The sequence below is a fragment of the Trachypithecus francoisi genome, unplaced genomic scaffold (assembly GCF_009764315.1).
Source record: "Trachypithecus francoisi isolate TF-2019V2 unplaced genomic scaffold, Tfra_2.0 Lachesis_group1, whole genome shotgun sequence".
NCBI classification, from domain to species: domain Eukaryota; kingdom Metazoa; phylum Chordata; class Mammalia; order Primates; family Cercopithecidae; genus Trachypithecus; species Trachypithecus francoisi.
Window position 1 is genome coordinate 71,184,170 of NW_022681454.1, and position 24,071 is coordinate 71,208,240.

Genomic DNA, 24,071 nt, shown 5'->3' on the forward strand with positions numbered 1-24,071 from the left:
CTACACACAAAAATAAATATTAGCTGGACACAGTGGATTGTGCCTGTAGTCCCAGTAATTCAAGAGGCTGAGATGGGAGAATTGTTTGAGCCTAGGAGTTCGAGGTTGCAGTGAGCTATAATCATGCTACTGCACTCCAGTCTGGGCAACAGAACCAGACCCCGTCTCTAAAAAATAAATACATAAATTTAAGTTGAGCACAAAACTGATATTTTTCCATTTTTTAGAGAATAGTTATTATTGTTCTACTTGATAGGCAGAAAGATCCTATGAATAGCTCTTCAATTTCTCAGTAGTCTGACATAAAATTATTCATGTAAAGTGCATTTATTGCATAGGAATTTTCTGAATTGCTTAGGCATGAAAAGAGGTTGAGATAAGAAGTTATTCATGTAGAAATAATTGTGAAAGCAATGACAATAAGTAACTTTCCTTAAAATAATTCACAGTTAAGAGCTATGCTCAGAATTGTCATTAGCTCACAAACAAACGAGAGAAAACTGAAGAAGCCACCACCTAATGGTTTACCTCATTTAGACTTAAAACTTACAAATGAGTTAGTGCCTCTTACAACACTGCTACCTTATTCTTTAAGTCAGTCAATCATTACCAAGTACATTCTGAGTTCCTCTTCATGAAGAATATCTCCACAGGCAAGTGAACAATCACTTATTTTTCCTTTCCAGGAATCTCAATAACAGAATGCTTTTATTTGTTTAAAATGGGAAGAAATAGACAACTAGAAATGAATCATGACTATACAGATTAGGATTATTTCTTCAAATGAATTCACAGAAAAATATCACTCATTATTTAAGAAGAGACAGGTGTTTTCTTCTTCGATTAACTTGTTTAAAAACCAACCAATGTGGTTTTTTCAGAAAGTATTACAAGCAGAAATTTCCTTTCTCTTTTGAATATATTAGTAAAAGACATCACAAAAGCATAAGCTACTACAGTGAAAAAAATACTAAAGACAATATGTTGTAATAATTCATCCACTCATGTCCTTGTCTTGTGAGAGCAAAATGACCACCTGGCTAATGCTCAGGTGACAATAACTTGTTTTCTCTCCACCGGTAAATGAAATTATAGGTAGAAGAAATAGCTAAATACATTTGTTTGAATATTGTCAATGAAACTAGTTCACATGTTTAAACTCTTTAACAACAAAAATAAGTATGATCTACCTGGTTCTCTCAAGGGCAATATAATCTTAGCCAGTATGACTGCATCTGTGCAAAGTTAGTTATGACATCATGCATATAGCACCTAGCACCCTTTATTATCTGACAGATTTCCAAAGATTCGATGTACTGGTCATTAAATATTAGAGATTTATTCTACTTTTTCCAGGTCTTTAATGTATTTTAAATCTATATTTTACTTAAATTTAAATTACTATGTTTCTTCTTCGAAATTAAATATGTAGACTACATTCTCATTCATAGTATAGATATAGGTAAATTATGACTACACATTTGTTTTTGGTATGACCATATGTTGAGGTCATATTTCTCAAAGTAAGTTTCATCAAGTTTACAAAAAAAAATAGGGAGTTAAAAAAATAAACTATACTTCATAACTTATCATTTTGAGCTTTGGAAATATCCGGTAGCTCTCTGGAGAGTAGACTGAGAGTGGGAATAAGGATGGGGAGGAATATGTTGAGAACGGAGGCTGGGGGTCAAATTAGTTGTTGCAAAAGATAAGTAATGTTGGGAGCCTGATAAGATTTGGCTGTGTCCCCACCCAAATCTCATCTTGAATTGTAATTCTCATAGTTGACACTTGTTGTAGGAGGGACCCAGTGGGAGGTAACTGAATCATAGTGTGCGTCTTTCTTGTGCTGTTCTCATGATAGTGAATAAGCCTCATGAGATCTGATGGTTTTATAAAGAGGAGTTCCCCTGCACAAGCTCTCTGTCTTTGCCTGCCTCCATCCAAGATGTGAATTGCTATTCCTTGCCTTCTTCCATGATTGTGAGGCCTCCCAGCCACATGGAACCGTAAGTCCAATAAACCTTTCTTTTTTTTTTTTTTTTTTGTAAATTGCCCAGTCACGGGTATGTCTTTATTAGCAGTGTGAAAACAGAGTCATACAGTAAATTGGTACCAGTAGAGTGGGCCATTACTGAAAAGATACCTGAAAGTGTGGAAGCAACTTTGGAACTGGGTAACAGGCAGAGGTTGGAACAGTTTGGAGGGCTCAGAAAAAGATTTAAAATTGTGGGAAAGTGGTCAGGCATGGTGGTTCATGCCTATAATCCAAGCACGTTGGGAGGCTGAGGCGGGCAGATCCCGAGGTCAGGAGTTCAAGACCAGCGTGACAAACATGATGAAACACCATCTCTACCAAAAATACAAAAATTAGCTGGGCATGGTGGCATGCACCTATAATCCCAGCTACTCAGGAGGCTGAGACAGGAGAATTGCTTGAACCCGGGAGGCGGAGGTTGCAGTGAACTGAGATAGTGCCACTGCACTCTAGCCTGGTGACAGAGTGAGACTCCATCTCAAAAAAAAAAAAAAAAAAAAAAGTGGAAAAGTTTGGAACTTCCTAGAGACTTGTTGAATGGCTTTAACAAAAATGCTGATAGTGATATGAACAATAAAGTACAGGCTAAAGTGGTCTCAGATGGAATTGGAGCAAAGGTGACTTTTGTTATGTTTTAGCAAAGAGACTGGTGGCATTTTGCCCCTGCCCTAGAGATTTGTGAAACTTTGAAATTGAGAGAGATGTTTTAGGGCATGGGCAGAAGAAATTTCTAAGCAACAAAGCATTAAAGAGGTGACTTGGGTGCTGTTAAAGGCATTCAGTTTTATAAGGGAAGCAGCGTGTAAAGGTTTGGAAAATTTGCAACCTGACAATGCGATAGAAATTAAAATCTCATTTTCTGAGGAGAAATTCAAGCCTGCTGCAGAAATTTGCATAATGAGGAGCTGAATGTGAATCCCCAAAACAAAGGGGAAAATGTCTCTAGGTCATGAGAGAGGTCTTCATGGCAGTCCCTCCCATCACAGGCCTGGAGTCCTAGGAAGAAAAAGTGGTTTCACGGGCCAGGCCCAAGGTTCCCCTGCTCTTGGTACCCTGTGTCCCAGCTGCTCTAACTGTGGCTGAAAGGGGCCAATGTACAGCTCAGGCCATGGCTTCAGAGAGTGTAAGCCCCAAGCCTTGGCAGCTTCCATGTGGTGTTGAGTTTTAGAATGCAGATAAGTCAGGAATTGGGGTTTGGGGACCTCCACCTAGATTTCAGATGTATGGAAACGCCTGCATGCCCAGGCAGAAGTTTTCTGAAGGGGTGTGGCCCTCATGGAAAACTTCTGCTAGGGCAATGCAGAGGAACTCCACACAAAGTCCCTACTGGGACACTGCCTAGTGGAGCTGTTAGAAGAGGGCCACTGTCCTCCAGATCCCAGAATGATAGATCCACCAACACCTCAGAGCATGCACCTGGAAAAGGCTGCAGACACTCAATGCCAGCCCATGAAAACAGCCAGGAGGGAGGCCATACCCTGCAAAGTCACAGGGGCAGAGCTGTCCAAGACCATGGGAACCCACCTCTTGCATCACTGTGACCCGGATGTGAGACATGGACTCAAAGGAGATCATTTTGGAGCTTTAAGATTTGACTGCCCCACTGGATTTTAGACTTGCATGGGGCCTGTAGTTCCTTTGTTTTTGCCAATTTATCCCATTTGGAATTGCTATATTTACCCAATGTCATACCCCATTGTATCTAGGTAGTAACTAACTTGCATTTGATTTTACAGGCTCAGAGCTGGAAGGGACTTGCCTTATCTCAGATGAGACTTTGGACTATGGACTTTTGAGTTAATGCTGAAATGAGTTAAGACTTTGGGAGACTGTTGGGAAGGTATGATTGGTTTTGAAATATGAGGACATAAGATTTGGAGGGGCCAGAGGTGGAATGATATGGTTTACTTGTGTCCCCACCTAAATCTCATCTTGAATTGCAACTCCCACAATTCCAGTATGTCATGGGAGGGATGCAGTGGGAGGTAACTGAATCATGGTGGTGGTTCTTTCTTCTACTATTTTCATGGTAGTGACTAAGTCTCATGAGATCTGATGGTTTTATAAAGAGGAGTTCCCCTGCATAAGCTCTCTCTCTTTGCCTGCTGCCATCCTTGTAAGACGTGACTTGCTCCTCCTTGCCTCCTACCATGATTGTGAGGCCTCCCCAACCATGTGGAACTGTGAGTCCAGTAAACCTCTTTCTTTTGTAAATTACCCAGTCTTGGGTATGTCTTTATCAGCAACATGAGAACAGACTAATACAGAGCCTAAACTAATAGTTCTGGTTTTTAGCTTCCAGATATTTAAAAGGATTAAGATATACTTCCATCAGAAACACTGATTCACAAAGCAGTCATTCTCAACAGAGAGAGAAAGAGACCACATTCATATAACTTTTATTACAGTATATTGTTTTAATTGTTTCCATTTTATGATTAATTATGGTTGTTCATCTTTTACTGTTTCTAATTTATCAATTAAACTTTATTATATGTATATATAGGAAAAAAACATGCATATAAGCTTTGTTATCATCGACAGTTTCAGGCATCCACTAGGAGTCTTGGGATGAATCCCCTACCATAAGGGCAGCCCTACTATACATAAATGAATGTACAGTCGACTATTGTGACAGGAGTTGTGTAATATTCTCAAAATTTGGTTTATAACTTTAAAATGAACATATATTTCAAGATATAGGCAATCAATTTCCAATAATGTCATAGTAAAAATAACCTATTTGTTTTAAAACCACAAATTTAAATACTAAATACATAAGGCAGGTAAAAAAGAAACCCCAACATAATGATAATCTGTAGTGACCAAGGAAAAGTTAAAAGTTAAATGTAGTTAACTTTGCTTTAATAAAAATTAAGTATAAAAGTTACAGAAAGGATCTATTCCAAATGACTAAAATGTATCTTAAAAGTTTTAGTGCTTAAACAATCTGATTTAGGTAGAATATTCTGCTACTCAGCATGACTCATTTTTTAAGAGATTCAGACATGAAAAGATTTATTCTATTTGTAATAACAGGTGCTGAGGAAAAGGTATGGCTCATTTATGCATTTGTATTTTATATTTTGCCATTCTAGTTTTGATTATTCAACACTTTTTCTGTGCCTGTTTTGGAAGCTTTAACATTGTAGTTACATAATGTATATTCTGGTATATAAGCATATTTTGGCAAAAGTGAAAATACTAATTAAACATTAATTGCACTTCGTTAGTAATGGAGACTTATTTCATTCCTTAGAGAATTGTTTGAAAATCAACTATCAGTCAATTTTACTATGAAGCATCAATTAAATACTTAAAGTTCAAACTTACCAATTAAAAGAAAGGTTAGTTTACTATTACTAGCCTATAATCGCTCAAGCATAATTAGAAAATTTAAGCAAAAGGTACTTTATTACATATTTTGAAGAAAAAGTAAATCTTAAAAATAAGTTTCTTGCATATAATTGTTTGGTGATTAATTAGTCTGTTTGCACGTTTGGTGGTTAATTGGTCTGTTTTCAAGTGTGCCATATAGTAAAGCCCTCAGGACATTTCTTACATTTCTTCTCTCTAGGAGTTTCTTTGTTAATAAAGATCAACATATATGTGTGTGTACACACACAAACACACACACACACAAAGAGAGAGAGAGAGAGAGAAATTTAACTTGTATCATTTAGTGAAAAGTGTTCCAAGAAACCATAAATTTGGTAAATAAATACATAATTTTCTAATCATTATAATCTAAAATCAAGGTTTAGTTATCTTTTTTAAAATCCTGAAAATAAGTAAAAAAAAGTCTAGGTAAATAACATATGGTTCATCTGTTTGTGACATAATGCATGAATTTCTAATATTATGACCCCTTTGTTAAATTTGATTAAAATGTTTCTTATTCTCTAATTTTAAAAGTGAAGAACTGAGACTTGATTTAAGATTCCATAATTAGACTTTAAGATTTAAATCTTTATTTAAAATTCCATAATTGGTTTTAAAACAAATAAGTTATTTTTACTATGATATTATTGGAAATCAATTGCCCATATCTTGAAATCTTATTTTGGAAAAAGCACTAATTAGTTTTCTTAATTGTAAACTCATAAATCTATGGATGTACATAGATTCTTAAACTTTAATACACTCTCAGTCTACATTAATATGGTCTTGTATTTTGAGTAGCTTAAAAATCAACCTCCTATATTCTTTTCTGGCAATTCAGAGATTTCTTCTTGATTTGGATCCATTGCTGGTGAGCTGGTTTGATCTTTTGGGGGTGTTAAAGAACCTTGTTTTATTGTATTACCAGAATTGCTTTTCTGGGTTCTTTCTCATTCGGGTAGACTATGTCAAAGGAAAGATCTGGGGTTCAAGGGCTGCTGTGCAGATTATTTTGTCCCATACGGTGATCCCTTGATGTGGTGCTCTCCTCCTTCCACTAGGGATGGCGCTTCCTGAGAGCCAGACTGCATGGATTGTTATTGCTCTTCTGGGTCTAGTCACCCAGTGTAGCTACTGGGCTCTGGGCTGGTATTGGAGAGTGTCTGCAAAGAGTCATGTGATGTGATCTGTCTTCAGTTCTTTCAGGTGTGGATACCTGCACCTGTTCCAGTAGAGGTAGCAGGGGAGTGAGGTGGGACCTTGGTTATAGTTTTGATTGCTGCACTGGTTTTCACTAACGCTGGTAGTGCTTGCAGTAAAGTTGTCACATGGATAGACTCAGGACCTCTGGTTAGCCAGGATGTTACAGGCGGTGGGGTTAGCTGTTGTTCTGTTGTTTTCTCCTTTCTTGGGGAAGGGTTGTTCTTTGATGAATTGCTCTAATGGTTATAGCAGCACAATTCCCAATTGCAAAAATAGGGAACCAGCCTAAATGCCCATCAATCAGCAAGTGAATAAAGAAAACGTGGCATATATGTATATATGTATATCTATGTTGTGGACAGCTATCAGTTTTGCGGTAGCATTTTTAGCCTTATTACTTTCTTCACTTTATTTCTATCTTTTTTTTCTAAATTATTTTCCAGTTTTAATTTATGTGCTCTGTTTCATGTGCCAAGGTAAGATATCTTAAACCTTTTCTAGATTTTTTTAGAGTGATGAAATTATTCTATATCTTGATTGTGGCAGTGAAGTTATATGAATCTGTCATAATTTTCTGTGCCCTGTATTAAAATGAGTGAATTCTACTGCATAAAAATAATATTTCAATTTTTAATAATGAAAAAACTACTTTGGAAATAAGGCTGGGTATTCATAAACAAATAAAGAAGAGAATATATTTTATAAATAATTCTGGTGCTCGCTTCGGCAGCACATATACTAAAATTGGAACGATACAGAGAAGATAAATAATTCTGACAAGCTTTCAAGTACTGATAAACTACTGGAAAAACAGAATTCTTTTGAATGAATTTGTTTTGGGTATTAAATTCCACTGGATGGTTTTCTTCCTTCATTGGCATAAACTAATATGGGAGTCCCCAAAACACTCTTTATGTTGTTACTTTATAAAATTGTAAAGAACATACAATAATATTTTCAAAGCATGCAGTGCTAGATATTGTCTAGCAAAAAAATTAGTCATTCCAAAATCACTGTCATATATAAGTGCCTATGCTTTTTTAAAATAAAGTATGACTATATTTTTAATATTTATTAAAAGCTGGGATATTTGAAAGATAATGTGAGGAAAGTTGAAAATCTTTATAGAATTTCAAGAAGTCCAATAATGTCTAGATAGTATATGTAATTAGTGAAAAACAGTAATTCATCCTATGTGACATATCAATTAGAGAAAAATGATACCTTCAATTGTGCTGTTACTGAGTTATTCACAAATTTTATCATTTACAGAACATAAGGAGAATCCTTTTACCTTTTCCCCTTGCTTCTAACAACCTCTCAAGGTATACCTTGCCCAGGAAACTAAGAAATGTATAACAAATGTATTTTAATTAATTCTGTTTCAAGTTTTTATTTATCTTTTGTGTATTCATGAATGCCATCAGTCTTAGCATCACAGTATTAGCAGTGTGACATGTTTTTCTCTTTTTTAATACTGAAGAATCTCGTAAGTAATCAGCATAAGTCTTCACAAAGATCTATTTTGTATTGTCATTATAAAATGAGAATTGTCAATATAAAATATTTGATTTTATATATATATATATATATATATATATATTTTTTTTTTTTTTTGAGATGAAGTCTCGCTCTGTCGCCCAGGCTGGAGTGCAGTGGTCGGATCTCAGTTCACTGCAAGCTCCGCCTCCCGGGATCACGCTATTCTCCTGCCTCAGCCTCGGAGTAGCTGGGACTACAGGCGCCCGCCACCTCGCCTGGCTAGTTTTTTCCTTTTTTGTATTTTTTAGTAGAGACGGGTTTTCGCCGTGTTAGCCAGGATGGTTTCGATCTCCTGACCTCGTGATCCGCCCGTCTCGGCCTCCCAAAGTGCTGGGATTACAGGCTTGAGCCACTGCGCCCGGCCGATTTTATTTATACTTAATAAGCCTATCCTAGATGTGTGCCTAGATATGCGAAAGCATAATGGGCAAATGTTAGAATATTTTTGGAACAAAATCTCATTTAAGATAAAAATCTTATTAATTTATAAGCTCATCTATGGGATAAGAGCTACAATTTTTAACACATTGCTTATGCTTTCCAATATGATGTCCTATCTGTTTAAAAACAAATCTGTTTTTAATCTGTTTAAAAACAAAAACAAACAAAAACTATGGGAAGTGTAATACTCTGATGGCTAATGGCAATAGCAGCTAAGATAAGGGTGCCTTACCAAATACCTTGCATCTCCTGTTTTCCCCCTTTGAGTATTATCATCTTATGAGCATTCATCTTATGAATACTCTTCGTATTCTTTCTCCATCTGGTTTCTTCATTTAAAGTGTGTCCCCAATGGGAAGGTGTTCATTTTTGGCAAGAGTCATATGTTACATACTCACAGTGCTTGCCAAATAACCTCATTCAAAGCAGAATGAGTGAGTGAATGAATGAATATTTAAACTGTAGGAAGAAGAGTAAGAACTATTGACTAAATGCTACAAACTGGCTACTTACAAATCACATTCCAAACTTTATATATTTCTAGTAAGAAGAAATTAGCCTTTCTGAAGACAACCACCAAAACCAACATTGAATGGCTTTCTAATTAGCATGAATGTAGAATGTATGTATCAGTGGAAATATGAAACTAACATTCTGCAGATAAGTTGTATATATTATCCAGCTAGTGTATATAATTATCTTAGATATATGTCTTTTAAGCACATAAAAAAAAAAAAAAAAACTCTATTGTCTAATTATATAACACTACACTGCCAATAGCTCTGTTGCCCAGCCCGCATGTAGTGGCATGATCTTGGCTCACTGCAACCTCTGTGGCCCAGGTTCAAGAGATTCTCCTGCCTCAACCTCCCAAATAAGTAATTTTTAAAAATATCATTCCAAAAGCTCCACTGTTTCTTCCTAACCAAAGTTTTTACTTTGGAAATGTTACATTAAATTGATCTTAGCAAGAAACATTCCTCTAAAACCATTAAGAATAATCAAGTTCTATAAAAAGGATAAACTCACTGCAGTATGCCTAAATGCCAGAATAAATCTCTGATAATGCTAGAAATAGCACTGCATTGATGAGCTTTTATTTGGTTAAAGAAGGAGAGAAAGACTAAGAAAATTCTATGGGTTTATTCAGATAATCTGTGGCAGAAGAGCTCCTGAAACAAGACAAGAAGACTTGCAGTTACCCCTCTAAGTCAGCTATATTATCAGTCAATAGGCAAACATGCCTTAACATTGGATTTATTCAGGTTCCAATCATCAGATTATATTTTATTTCCATGTTAGAAGGTAACAATATTTTGAAATTTTAGACCTTAAAAGCAGTGCCACCTACTTTACATGAAAGGTATCATGTGAAGAGGCAGAGTTGTTGAAGTTAATTTTGCCAATTTTGCATCACTTTAGAAATGAACAAGATTTGGAGCACTGCAGAATAAAAACTGGCCAAATTTAAAAAAAAAAGTATATTTTATCAAAGAATAAGGATTTGTTTTCACCTATTGATTTCTGGCTACTTGATCATGCTCCTTTTAGGAAGAATGAAGCATGGATATTTTCTCTTCCAAAGCTTCTTTTCAGATATTTCGAAATACCTTCTATGTCTCTCTCTTAATCTCCTTCCTAACCCCTCTTATTCATTTATCCCCTATCTAGCCACCTATCAGTTTATAGGTCTATCTATCTATCCATCTATTCATTTATTTACATTTAGCACTCATTTGCCACTTACATGTCATTCATTGTTTTAAGTACTTTACAAATATTAACTCACTCTTCTTAACAAACTTGAGATATAGATACTGATATAATTTCTCTTTTTCTGATAAGAGTACTGAGGCTGAGAAAGGCTCAGTAACTTGCCCAATGTTATGTAGCTAGAAAGTAGTGGAGCCATTTTGAACCCAGGCAATTAGACTTGATTTCCATTAGCTAAAATCCCTCATCCTTCAACCTTTCATCTATTGGATTATAGTTCCCAGAATTCATACCAACATAGGCATCCTCCTGTGAACCAAGTCTCAAATTTTGATATTCTTCCCAAAAGCTGATACCCAGGAGTTCTGAACCCAATTCTTAGGAAGCGGTCTGACCAAATGGGAATAGCATAAAAATGTTCACCTTGATTCTAGGTGTAATTATAATTATTATTATTATTAATGTACCTGAAGACTGCATTCATCTTTCACACTCCATACACCAAACTGTTCTTACAAAGTGAACCTGTGGTTCCCCACATTCTGTAAACTTGTGAGGACAGGGATTGAATGTGTTTGAGTCATTGCATCCTCAGCATCTTATAAAGTGACTGGAAAAAAGTGAGTCAACTGGCCGGGTGCGGTGGATCAAGCCTGTAATCCCAGCACTTTGGGAGGCCGAGACGGGCGGATCACGAGGTCAGGAGATCGAGACCATCCTGGCTAACACGGTGAAACCCCGTCTCTACTAAAAATACAAAAACTAGCCGGGAGAGGTGGCAGGCGCCTGTAGTCCCGGCTACTTGGGAGGCTGAGGCAGGAGAACGGCCTAAACCCGGGAGGCGGAGCTTGCAGTGAGCTGAGATCTGGCCACTGCACTCCAGTCCGGGCGACAGAGCGAGACTCCGCCTCAAAAAAAAAAAAAAAAAAAAAAAAGTGAGTCAACTAATATCTATTTGCTGGCCGAAAATGAATTAAGGGTTTTTGTTGTTGTTGTTGTTGTTCACATGTCAAGCAGAGTCTCACATTTTGGAATTGTATAATATACAAGGAAATAAAAAAAAACCTAAACATAGGACTTAACATTTATCTGTGTTAGATTTCATCTTTTAATTTTAGAACCTTGACTTAGGCTGTTCAAAACCATTTGATTCTTGATTTTATCATCTGGTCTATTAGGGTATTCCTTCCAAATAATCTGTCATCTAGCGATGCAAATTGTCATATCTTCTATATCTTCATCAAAGTTATTGATGAAAAATATTGAACAAGAGAGGGCCAAGGACAAATCTTGTCAACATTCTCATAAGACTACTTTCTAGGCTAACTCTGATGAACAAACATATTGCTTTACTCTCTTTGGGTAATTCAAGCTACTTGTGAGGACGATACATTATATTAGGTCAAGTCATAAAAGTTGCATTTTCTTACATCAAAACTGTCAGATATTGGCAATTTCATATAATTTAACCTAATCTAATGTAGTCCACATTTCTTCATTTTCTAAGAGTGTCATATGAGATTTTAGTAAATATCTCATTTAAATAAAAATAAATCCACATCATGCATAACTTTAATAAGATGTATATTATTTTAAGATTTATTATTATTAACTTGATAAATTTTACAAAAATAAGAAATTTTGTTATTTGGCAAAATTTGATTCTTCAAGTTTGTTGCCTCTATAACCAAATAATTAATTCCTCATCTATGGGACCAAGGTTCTTACTTTATCTCCCACAGCTTTCAGTAAAGTGTTTTGCATATCATAAATATTCATCAAATGTTGAATAAATAAAATAAAATAATTTTGAATGTGGTCATAACTCATTCAGCAAAGAACCTTCATTCCTTCATTAAGAGGCTTTATATACAATTTCCTAGAACTATCACTTTTCAAGATATTTCTCATCACTAATCTATTGGCTTTAATAACTATTGGCACAGCCCACTCACCTGTGGACATACTATATATAGAGAGAGGGAAAACACCCCTTTTGCATTAAAAATAACCTCATAATCTCCGAAGGTCTATGGGAATTAAATATATACTAAATCACCCAGGCACTTGGCTCAGATATAGAGACACTGCTGATGGTGGCATGACAAAAGGATAAGGTAAAGTAACACCATCTGTCACAATCATAATGGAATCCCAAAATGAGTCGCAGAGTCCTTTAAGCCACTGATATGAAGAAAGGCAAGTTTAACCTCTGTTTGGCCCTCAGGCAAAATTGATGCGACATTTAAATACTCTGATAATAGTGTTTTTGTATCACTATATCAACTACTGCATGACACTCTAATGCTTAGCCAATAGAAATTAATTTCTGATAATGCCAGGTCTAGTCAGTGGAGTCTGGGAATACATTTCTTATCAAAATCAAGAGTTCTTAAGGAAGCTTATGATACAACAAAGTCACTTATAATTAGAGAAAAATATCAGCAGTGACTATGGGATTCTTTCCAATTATGGATTTCCCAGTGCTTGAATTAAGACTTTGGCTCTAAAATGAAGCTGACTGACACATTCAGACTATGTCTGTCAATATTTCTGGGCTAGAAAGCTCAGATAATTCCAGTATCCTTCGTAAGCTGTCTGACTGCTTTACTGGCAGAGTCTTCTTTCTCTATCAGCATGAATTTAATATTAAAAGATTACTGCTTATTTATTTATTTATTTATTGTGAAAGTAAACTTCCATTTTCTACCATTTAGTAGTTTTAGGTTAAGAGGAAAGAAACACCAGTGAAATTAGTAGTGTCCTTGGTATGTGAATGTATATTTGTCTGTGCTATTCTTTTGAAACCACAAAGCCAAAGCATTCTAAAATATTTTTTCTCATAATTTGACCATTTTCCCAATTTGTCTGAGGTTTATTATATTTATCTGTGGATGACTACTGTAATATTTTTAGCACGACTTATTAAAACTCATGTCTTAAAGTCTTGCTCAATATTGCTAATTAACTTCTTCATTACCATAAGCAATGCTGCTAAGCTACAGTACTGTCATAAAATTTTTAAAATGAATAAACAAAATCATGTAATATAAACAATGATGCAGCTGCTCATTGTTTATACAGCTCAGCAAATAATGGCCAAGTGCTACTGACTGAATCAGTGAATATTATTCCTTCTCATTAATGGAAAAAGAAAGGAATGTAGAATAAGCTGTGCCCATCAAAATAACAGGGAGCTCACACATTTAGGATGCAATCAATGTTGCATCTCTGTCTATAGTACTCATCAATACTCTGCTAAATGGTAATTACATCCTCCTCTTCCCATTTCAACTAATACAGTCAGCCCATTTTAATCGTAAACAATTGCTTTGTAATTTAAAAGGATCAATTCCATTACACATTCACTGTAATTCATTTAAGGTCTGAAGGACCGAGTTGGGCACAAATGTAAGTATTCAATAAGTATTTGTTAAAAGAGTGAAATATGTAAAATTACATAACCTTATCATTAAGAATAATTAAGGACACCTAAAAGTCCTCTGAATTATCTCAGAGACAGTATATTAGAATCTAAATATAAGTAATCATGATGGCTATTAGTGAAACAAGAAACGAATTCATATTTTAAGCTTTACTTTTTCTTATAGTTTAGAAATGCTTACACTTCCCAAGGCTTGTGTAAACTTTAATTTTACCACTTTTACTATTTCGTATTATTTTAAACAGGAATAATATCAGAATTGCCACACATCCTAATAGAAATAGGGTAGAGTATGAATAAATAAATCAACATCAGTAACAAAAATCAATGATAGCATTTTCATTTCTAAATTGGAGGTAGAGTTGGGATAAAATTAAAAGAACTAATGAAAACCCAACAAAGTTATTCACAACAACCAGCTACTACTCACCTTAGTCACTAAGCCAAATATTTCTGGAAGTAACCTATAATGATGCATACAGAAAAGAGGTGAAGAGAGAGGTAAACATAAAGAAATGTTTCTCTTAAAAATAGTTATTTCATTAAGTGAGACAACACTTTGTTTTTTTTCCTTTTCCTTTTTTGTTTTTTTTTTTTGGCAGAGTTTTGCTCTTGTTCCCCAGGCTGGAGTGCAATGGCACAATCTTGGCTCAAGGCAACCTCTACCTCCCAGGTTCAAGCAATTCTCCTGCCTCAGCCTCTCGAGTAGCTGGGATTACAGGCATGCACCACTGTGCCCAGCTAATTTTGTATTTTTATCAGAGATAGGGTTTCTCCATGTTGGTCAGGCTGATCTCGAACTCCTGACCTCAGGTGATCTGCCCGCCTCAGCCTCCCAAAGTGCTGGGATTACAGGCGTGAGCCACCAGGCCCCGGCAGAGACAACAATTTCATGCATAATTTTAGAAATTAAAAAGATATGTTATTTGGAGTCCCTTTTAACCATATTAGAATATTTAATTCAACAGATTCAGATTTGAAAAGATGCTTTTAAATTTTAGTCTTAGTTGGACCAAAGTCAACAGATGTTTCTGTCTTTAAGAGAAAAGTAAGAGCAACAGGGGGCTGGAACAAACACATCAGCCTGATTCAGGATGGGCACGATCTCTGGTTCCCTACATTCACTCAGACCTCAGCTGGCAAAGCTGAGTGCCATTCATGCTGGCCTTGCAGAGCCAGAATAAATTAACACAGTCAGAAGGAGGGATTGGTCTCACAGCATTTCAAAACAGCCCTTCATCTGTCTATGTTTAGGGAAATCAGTGGGAATGGAGAGAAGAAGGAATCCATCATGTGTTATAGACTATGAGTTAGTACACTGAGAAAATTACAAACACACATGAAAAATTGAAACTCTATCTGCTCCCTATTTTTGAGTATGAAACAAAACCTTTGCTTAAGTTAAAATATGGAAATCCAAAGTATTGCCCATGGTGAGAATAGAAACTTACTGGTTCCTTTTTTAAATTCCTTTAACCTATACTAACAGATCTAATTTGTCTTTTTGTCCATTTTTCACCTCTTCCCCTCCAACATATGAACAGATCAAAACACTGCATGACTGCCTTGAGTCTCATTGCTCTTCTCACTGTGTTAATTGATTCTAGCTATTCAAGGTGAGGATAAACAGTATTCTGCTTGGCCAGGATAAACCTGTGAGGGACATATCCATCCTCTATAAGGTGGCTGCTCTTCTCTGTCAACCAGGCAGGCAGTAATTCTGTGAGGACACAAAATAGGGTCATTTAACAAAACAAAGAGATATGCTTCACTGCCTGAGCAGCCTAAGTCTAGAGAGGGAGGCAGCATATACATCGCTCCACAGCTTCTTTTTTTTTTTTTTTTTTTTTGAAACGGAGTCTCACTCTGTCGCCCAGTCTGGGGTGTAGTGGCACAATCTCAGCTCACTGCAAGCTCCGCCTCCCGGGTTCACGCCATTCTCCTGTCTCCGCCTCCCCAGTAGCTGGGACTACAGGCGCCTGCCACCACGCCCGGTTAATTTTTTGTATTTTTAGTAGAGACAGGGTTTCACTGTGTTAGCCAGGTTGGTCTCGATCTCCTGACCTCGTGATCCGCCCGCCTTGGCCTCCCAAAGTGCTGGGATTACAGGCGTGAGACACCGCGCCCGGCCACTCCACAGCTTCTTAATAGATTAGTACACCTATTCATGCTAAGATACAAATTCAATTCAATGTTAGGAAGTTGAGAACAGTGATTCTTTTCCAAACCCAGAATCACCATAAAAAAAATTAATGACCCAGGGCCTTACTACAAATACTGAATTAACACATCTTAGGGCTCTGATTTGATGAGATGTGGGAGAGAGAGAAAATTAGCACTTTAACATGATCCCGGGGTGATTTATAGAGCCTCCTTGCATTAGATAGGAAATTCAGAAACATCTAATTAGTCATTAGGAGATTCAGAAACATCTACATAAACATCTATATAAAGGCAATCAACAAAAATAGTCACAGAAATTTAAAACACAAAAAACAGTTTAACATATTTTTATTATATTTTGTAGCTTATACTAACCTAGCAGTAGTTATGGAATATATGATAATTCTCTCCCTTTTTTTTTTTTTTTTTCTTTTGAGACAGAGTCTTACCGCGACACCCGGGCTAGGTGGCTCAGTGCTCGATCTTGGCTCACTGTAACCTCCACCTCTAGGTTCAAGCAATTCTCGTGCCTCAGCCTCCCGAATAGCTGGGGTTACAGGTGCCTGCCACCATGCCCACCTAATTTTTGTATTTTTAATAGAGAAAGGGATTTCACCATGTTGGCCAGAGTTCTCAGACTCGACCTCAGGTGATCCACCCACTTAGTGGCCTCCCAAAGTGCTGGGATTACAGGCGATAATTCTCAAATTTAAGCAGCTTGTTACAAGTAGATTACTGGTCTCCACCCCCCCAGGGTTTCAGATTCAGTCTAAGGTATAACCTGACAGTTTTTCTTTGTAACAGTCCTTAAAAAATATTCAGTTAAGTGTAATCTATATGCACATAGGTTTGATTATGCAAATGAATATGATAGTACACCTCTAATTCATCAAAGAATTTAAACTCACTCATCACTAAAACAAAATTACATAACATTGTAGTAAAACACTGTAATATTTCCTCTACATATTTTTTTTCTTTTTTTTTTTTTGTTTTTTTTTGAGACAGAGTCTCCCGCTGTCACCCAGGCTTGAGTGCAATGGCATGATCTTGGCTCACTGCAACCTCCGTCTCCTGGGTTCAAGCAGTTCTCCTAACTCAGCCTCCCAAGCAGCTGGGATTACAGATGCTTACCACTGTGCTCAGTTCATTTTTGTATTTTTAATAGAGATGCGGTTTCGCCATGTTGACCAGGCTGGTCTTGAACTCCTGACCTCAGATGATCCACCTGCCTTGGCCCCCCGAAGTGCTGGGATTTACAGGCGTGAGTCACCATGCCCAGCTTACAAATGATTCTTAATATTATTACACCATGATAATGATTGTCAGTAGTGCTTCTCTCATCAAAAGCATTCACTCAATATTAGACTAATAGTCAATACTAATGGTTAATATTTATAATAACAAGGTTTGATGAATATACGTACCTACTCCTTCCAAGAGAATGTAAGTACAACATAAAATGGCCATAGTTGGATAAATTAAAAAAAAAAAAAAAGAGAATGTTGCAGATAGGCAATTTTTACCTGTTTTACTGTGAAAGCTGAAAGCAAAAATGTTAAGGTTTCACCTCTGATTAGAATGGTTGACTCTTCTTTTATTCAAATTCAGTGTTGGCGTTTTTACACTTCATGGTTTTCTTTTCATGTTTTTCAACGTTTGTCCTTACAAACAACTGGTGAAAGCTGTCTGTTTGAACCGTTTAAATGTGAAAGTCAATAGAGAGTACCGCTTAACCAAATAAAGGTTGAGTATCTCTTCTCTGAAATGTGTGGGACCAGAAGCATTTTGGATTTCAGATTTTTCCAGAGTTTGGAATAGTTGCAAATACATATTTGAGATATCTTGGGGATGGGACCCAAGTCTAAGCATGGAATTCATTTATGTTTCATCAACACCTTATACACACAGCCTGAAGGTAATTTTATACAATGTTCTTAATAATTTTGTGCATGAAATAAAGTTTTGACAGTATTTTGACTGCAATCTATAACATGAGGTCAGGTGTGGAATTTTCCTTTTGTGGGAGAATGTTGACACTCAAAAAGTTTTAGATTTTGGAGCATTTCAGATTTCTAATTTTCACATTAGAGATGCTCAATCTGACATGACACTATAACTATTTCTTAAGTCTCTGGAGTGAAAGACCAACCCACTTTGTTATTCTGTTTCCCTAGGAGAGTAGATACAATGTGTTACATACTTTTTCAGGGCTATTTAATAGATAGACAGAAGCAAATCCCCTAGCAATACTCAAAACTTTTAAGAACTACTTTTTTTTCCCTTCCTTAGCAAATAAATAAATAAATAATAAAAAAATACTAGAAATAGAGTAAGGCTCTTTTCTTGTAGTTTTATTTTCACAGTAATACTTTGGCACTTTCCCAGGAATTTGTGTGTACTAACGACGAGCAGGTGCCAATTAGCTAGCTGGATAACTCTCCTGAACACAATTAGCACTTTTTACATTTCTTCATGGAATTCTAGGTGAACCATCAGTCCTGTGTTCATGTGAATCATTAAATTAATCTTCAGAAATTTATTTCAAAATTTCAAAGACTGAATATATTCACTAAAAATTTGGTAAAATGCAGAAGAGCTCAAATCTGAAATACTCAAATATTAAGTACCATTAAAACTTTGGATCACGTGTAGTAAAAACATGTACTACATAAAATAAAAAGGCATATAGTGAGTAATTAAAAAACCTTTTTTTTAAGAGAAATTTTCTTTTTCTTTTCTTTTCTTTTTTTTCTTTATTTTTTTGAGACCGAGTCTCGTGCTCTGTGGCCCAGGCTGGAGTGCAGTGGCCTGATCTCGGCTCACTGCAAGCTCCGCCTCCTGGGTTCACGCCATTCTCCTGCCTCAGCCTCCCGAGTAACTGGGACTACAGGCGCCCACAACCACACCCGGTTAATTTATTGTATTTTTAGTAGAGACGGGGTTTCACCGTGTTAGCCAGGATGGTCTCAATCTCCTGACCTCGTGATCCGCCACCTCAGCCTCCCAAAGTGCGGGATTACAGGCGTGAGCCACCGCGCCCGGCCAGAAATTTTCAAATATAAACAAAAGCAGGGAAATTAATAAAGATCTAAATTCCAAATCATCTTAACCTGTTTTCAAAAGCAATAGCAATGCATAATGAACATTTCTCAGCTCATTATATATGTTTATTTAATAGTCGCACTGTTGACACACTTAGTAAGTAATCTAATAATTGCATACAACTTTAATGGAAAAGTATAAATCAATATATTCAAGAAGACTCTTGTTGATGCATTGTTTTGGGAAAAAGTTCTCATGGAAAAGGTTTATCAACACAGAAATAGCAACTGAATTTTTTCTTAATACAGAGGATTGCATCACAGACACATTTAATTTACATAAATTCAAGTAGTTCTTTTATGTTATTACAATACTATAAAATGATACTTTGTAAAGATACTTTTCATTATGTACTCCATACTTGTACAATAACATGTAATAATATCTGTATACCACATAGGAATATATTTTTTAAAATTCAGTATATTTTATGATCTAATGAAGAAGTTTCAAAAATAATTTTGATTATACTAAAATTTAATAGTTGATTTCAGACCCTGACCCCAACATATAATTTAATTCAACTAGGTGATTATTTCAGATATTCAATTTCTTACGTGAATTCTGTCCTGCAGTTTAAAACTTTCATAAATCTTTTCTGGTTATCTCGTTTTAGTAGTAAAAAAAAAAAAGCAATAATAATAAATAAAAGAACTCAAAACTCCTACCTTCACTCACATGTAATAGTCTTCTTGCTCACTGTTAGGTTTAGAAAATTTTAGCTTTTCGGCACGTGAGGCATCTTTGCCTGCCACCACCGAGTGGTGCAGAGGCGGAGGCTTGGGTGCATTCAAGATTCGGCTTCACCCGTAACCCACCGCCACGGCCGAGGAAGGCGTTGCTGCTGGAGGTGTAATGGCCGTTAATACTGCTTTACAAGAGGTACTGAAGACCGCCCTCATCCACCACGGCCTAGCATGTGGAATTCGCGAAGCTGCCAAAGGATTAGACAAGCACCAAGCCCACCTTTGTGTGCTTGCATCCAAATGTGATGAGCCTATGTATGTCAAGTTGGTGGAGGCCCTTTGTGCTGAACACCAAGTCAACCTAATTAATGTTGATGACAACAAGAAACTAGAGGAAAGGGTAGGCCTCTGTACAATTGACAGAGAGGGGAAACCGCATAAAGTGGTTGGCTGCAGTTGTGTAGTAGTTAAGGACTATGGCAAGGAGTCTCAGGCCAAGGATGTCATTGAAGAGTACTTCAAATCCAAGAAATGAAGAAATAAATCTTTGGCTCATACGCACAAAAAAAAAAAAAAAAAAAAAAAAAAAAAAAAGAGAGAGAGAGAAAGAAGGAAAGAAAAAAAAGAAAATTTGAGCTTTTCTATGATTGTAAAACTAGGAACTTGAATTTGTGTCATGGTATTTCAAATTCTTAACTCTAGAACATGATCAGCTAAATCAATAGTCTTGTTCATCCACTGAGCTACTTTGCCGTGTTCCTGAAAGCTTTTAGTTAAAAAAAACAAAAACAAAAACAAAACAAAACAAAACAAAAAAGCTGTCATAGGAATCTAGACCATCTGGCAAGTCAATATATTCACACTTGGGGGAAAATTCAGTGAAGGTTATGAAAAGTAGCAAATTATGCTGCCCCACAATATGCCACTTGGCATATTGATGATTTTGAACTGAAGACAATTGGAAGCAGATACAAGGCAAGCTCTAAGCAGACTATAAATTTACAAAGTATCCCCTCTCTCCTCTCTATTAGGAAAAATAGAAGTTGATCACCAGAGACAACTTTAAACATTTATCAGCCTGGAGATGGCGCCAGAAGAATCCACATAATAAACGTTACTAACTACAGTAGTCTCCTCTTACCCATGGGGAATATGTCCCAAGGCCCCCTAGTGGATGCCTGAAACAACCCATAGCAGCAAATAGTACATACACCAGATTTTTCCCTATACATACACACCTACAACAAAGCGTAATTTATAAATTAGGCACAGTAAGAGATTAACAACTGTAATTTATAATAAAATAGAACAATTATAACATACTGCAATATAAATTACATGAATACAGTATCTCTTTCTTTCTCTCAAAATATATTGTACCGTACAGTCATCCTTCTGTAGTCACGTGGTATTGGTTCCAAATCTTCCCGGGGATTTTTCTGTGGATGCTTAAGTCCCTGATATAAAATGGCATAGTATTTGCATATAACCTACACACATCCTCCAAAACAGTTTAAATCATTTCTACATTACTTATAATCCCTAATACAACATAAATATAATTTAGGCAGTTGTTATACTGTATTGTTTTTTCTGGAAAAATCGTATTATTTATTTATTAATTTATTTATTTACTTTATGTTTCCATTTCCTGATTTTTTTTTTTTTTTTTTTTTTTTGAGACAGAGTTTTGCTCTATTTGCCCAGGCTGGAGTGCAATGATGCAATCTTGACTCACTGCAACCTCAGCCTCCCAGGTTCAAGGGATTCTCCTTCCTCAGCCCCCCAAGTAGCTGGGATTATAGGTGCCCACCACCATGCCCTGCTAATTCTTTTGTATTTTTAGTAGAGACAGGGTTTCACTGTGTTGGGCAGGCTGGTCTTGAATTCCTGACCTTAGGTGATTCGCCTGCCTCAGCCTCCCAAAGTGCTGGGATTACAAGCATAAGCCACCATGCCCGGCCCATTTCCTGAATATTTTTGATCTGATGTTGTTTACTCACCTGTCTGCAGACCTCAGTTGACCACAGGTAACTGAAACTGCAGATAGCAAAACTGCAGATAAGGGGAACTACTGTAGCTCTCATGTTCCATTAGTTTCCCCCATATATTTACCTTCCCACAATTTGCTGCCCTTACAAGCTCAAAGTTCTTTTCCTTTGTTTTGCCACTTCTCTACAAAATCTGTTGTTTTTTGGTTAGATGCTCTATAACCCTAAATTCCAATCACCCCGCTGAGTTACTCATCAGAATTCTCCCATGTGCATCCATGAAGCACTCCTTACTAAACTGTTTTTCTCTTGTTAATCTGTGTTTTGTCAGTCTAATTTGCTGGGCCCCACCAATAAACCTAAGTCAGAGGGAAAAGGGGTTTTTCTCCTTGCCTGCAGTGGTATAAAAATAATTTTTTAAGAAATTAAATTATCAAAAATTGTTTAATAAGCACAGTATCTGAAACACATGGCAGTTATTCTTATAGGCCACACTCAATTAAAATTTCAGAATAAAATTTTACTTTTTGGAAAAGTGAGGGCTTCTTTTACTAATGATGTAATAATTTGGTGGAAAGTTATAGGAATAAAAGGTTGCCGGTGCTTTAGGAGGTTATAATCTGGATTGTTTTGCAATATTATTGCAGCTTGAGAAAGAATGAGATAATGGTACTAGGAAAAAGAAAACTCCAGTATAAGATCAATTCTTATTCATTATTTCATATATACCAATATTTGATTTAGTATATTACTAAGGGGTAACTGATCACATAATGCTTTTCTCCATGTTTCATGTTGTCCAGGGCTTAAAAAACCTCTGGTGCCAGTGCAGATGATTGTCAGATTCAAGTCTTCTGCTCCAGCTCGGCACTATCCACCTGGACAAGTGCAAGCAAACTGTGCTTTTTCTTTCTTCCCTATTCCACCCTGTACCCTTTTACTGAAGAACAGTTCAGTATGATTGACTTTTATGTTATTTTAAGCATCACTGTAGTGAACACCTTATGCATGTCTTTGCACACAAGTATGAGAGTTTCTCTAAGAGGAAAACTTAGAAGTAGATTTCCAATATACAAGGTATGTAAAACATGATATTTTTTAAACATGGTATTTTAAACATGATATTTTAAAACATGGTAATATAAGGTAGTAAAACATGGGTTTTAGTAGGTGAGGAGGTTCAGAACATACTACCCCATAATACAGAGCTCTGACACATTGAATATTTTAAGAAATTGACAAATAGCAAGTGCAGGAAGGTATCTCTGATATTCTCCTGAAGCATTTCATAAGAACCTCAAATGAGAGCTGCTTTCCATATACCCAGTAGAAAGGGGCATCTTTATCTCCAAAGATGGAAGGGCAAGAGGAATCAGAATGAATAGGCTTTGCTAAATTTCCCCCAGTTTACTTTGCTTAACCCATACTTTGCCCTATCACACTTTTTCATAACTTTGCACACTTCATCAAATCTCACATAAAAATACTCAGGTTTAACCATTTTGGGGGGTGGGGTCTTCATTTCCTTAGGAAGGCTCTCATGTCATGTAAAACTTAAATTAAATAAATGTGTATATTTTTCTATTGTTAATGTCTTTGGTTACAGAGTCCCAGCCAAGAATGTAGACAGGTAGAATGAAAATATTGCTTTCCTTCTCTGCAGTTTCTGGTGATGAGGATGGGATTGCATTGGCTAGGGCACTCAACGACTCTGGGGCTGTCACTGTCTAAGCCAGCAAAGAATTCTTACTGAGTCAGTTTCCTAGATCTCTATCTGCAGAGGCCAGTTGAGAGAAGCAGGTAAGATTTTTTTCCCATCCAGTCCTTTCCAAATTCAGATTAGCAGGAGAAATTTGTAAGAAGTATTCCTTTGAATTGTAACTCTTACAAATTTGGTTCGAAGTACTCATTGATTATTGATCCTTTTCCTCCGAGGGATAGCCATGGCATTCCTATTTGTCTCACTTTGTATCTTGAGAGCTTGGCTTGACTTTACACTTGTCAGGGCACACAGATCGTCAGGCCTGCATCTGCAGGTGGCCAACTGTTAGACAGGGGCCCTGAGATATGAGGATGGCTGAACAGAAATGTGGGCTGCACCCCATTTGCAGCTGGTATCCTACTGGCATTACTAGCTCGTAGGAGGTTTTGTCTGCATCTGTCATTCTTCTGTCTGTTTTTGGTAGTGGCTCTGGATCATGAGGGTGGTTTCTACTCTGGGGATACCTCTTGTGTCTGTGATTAGGCTATAAAAGGGCTTATTGATTTTGATTTTGAGTCACATGGAATAGATACCCCTTTGGTTTAAAAAAAAAGGCAGGGTGGCGGGGGGTAGTTGCAGTTGGCTCATGCCTGTAATCCCT

The 24,071-nt window shown here is 36.5% G+C and overlaps 2 protein-coding genes across 5 annotated transcripts in view; one reads left to right on the forward strand and one right to left on the reverse strand.

The window, feature by feature from the left end:
• The window catches only part of ADGRL3 (adhesion G protein-coupled receptor L3), an 888,015-nt gene that overhangs the window by 291,165 nt on the left and 572,779 nt on the right, over positions 1 to 24,071 (reverse strand). The window lies entirely within an intron of this gene.
• On the forward strand, positions 18,959 to 20,315 carry LOC117085563 (40S ribosomal protein S12-like). The gene has a single exon (XM_033214564.1). It carries the CDS (start codon positions 19,887 to 19,889, stop codon positions 20,250 to 20,252), a length of 366 nt encoding a protein of 121 aa, XP_033070455.1. The 5' UTR covers positions 18,959 to 19,886; the 3' UTR covers positions 20,253 to 20,315.

Excerpts from the sequence above, each read along its gene's own strand:
- LOC117085563 (XM_033214564.1), top strand. The coding sequence starts at position 19,887 with ATGGCCGTTAATACTGCTTTACAAGAGGTACTGAAGACCGCCCTCATC.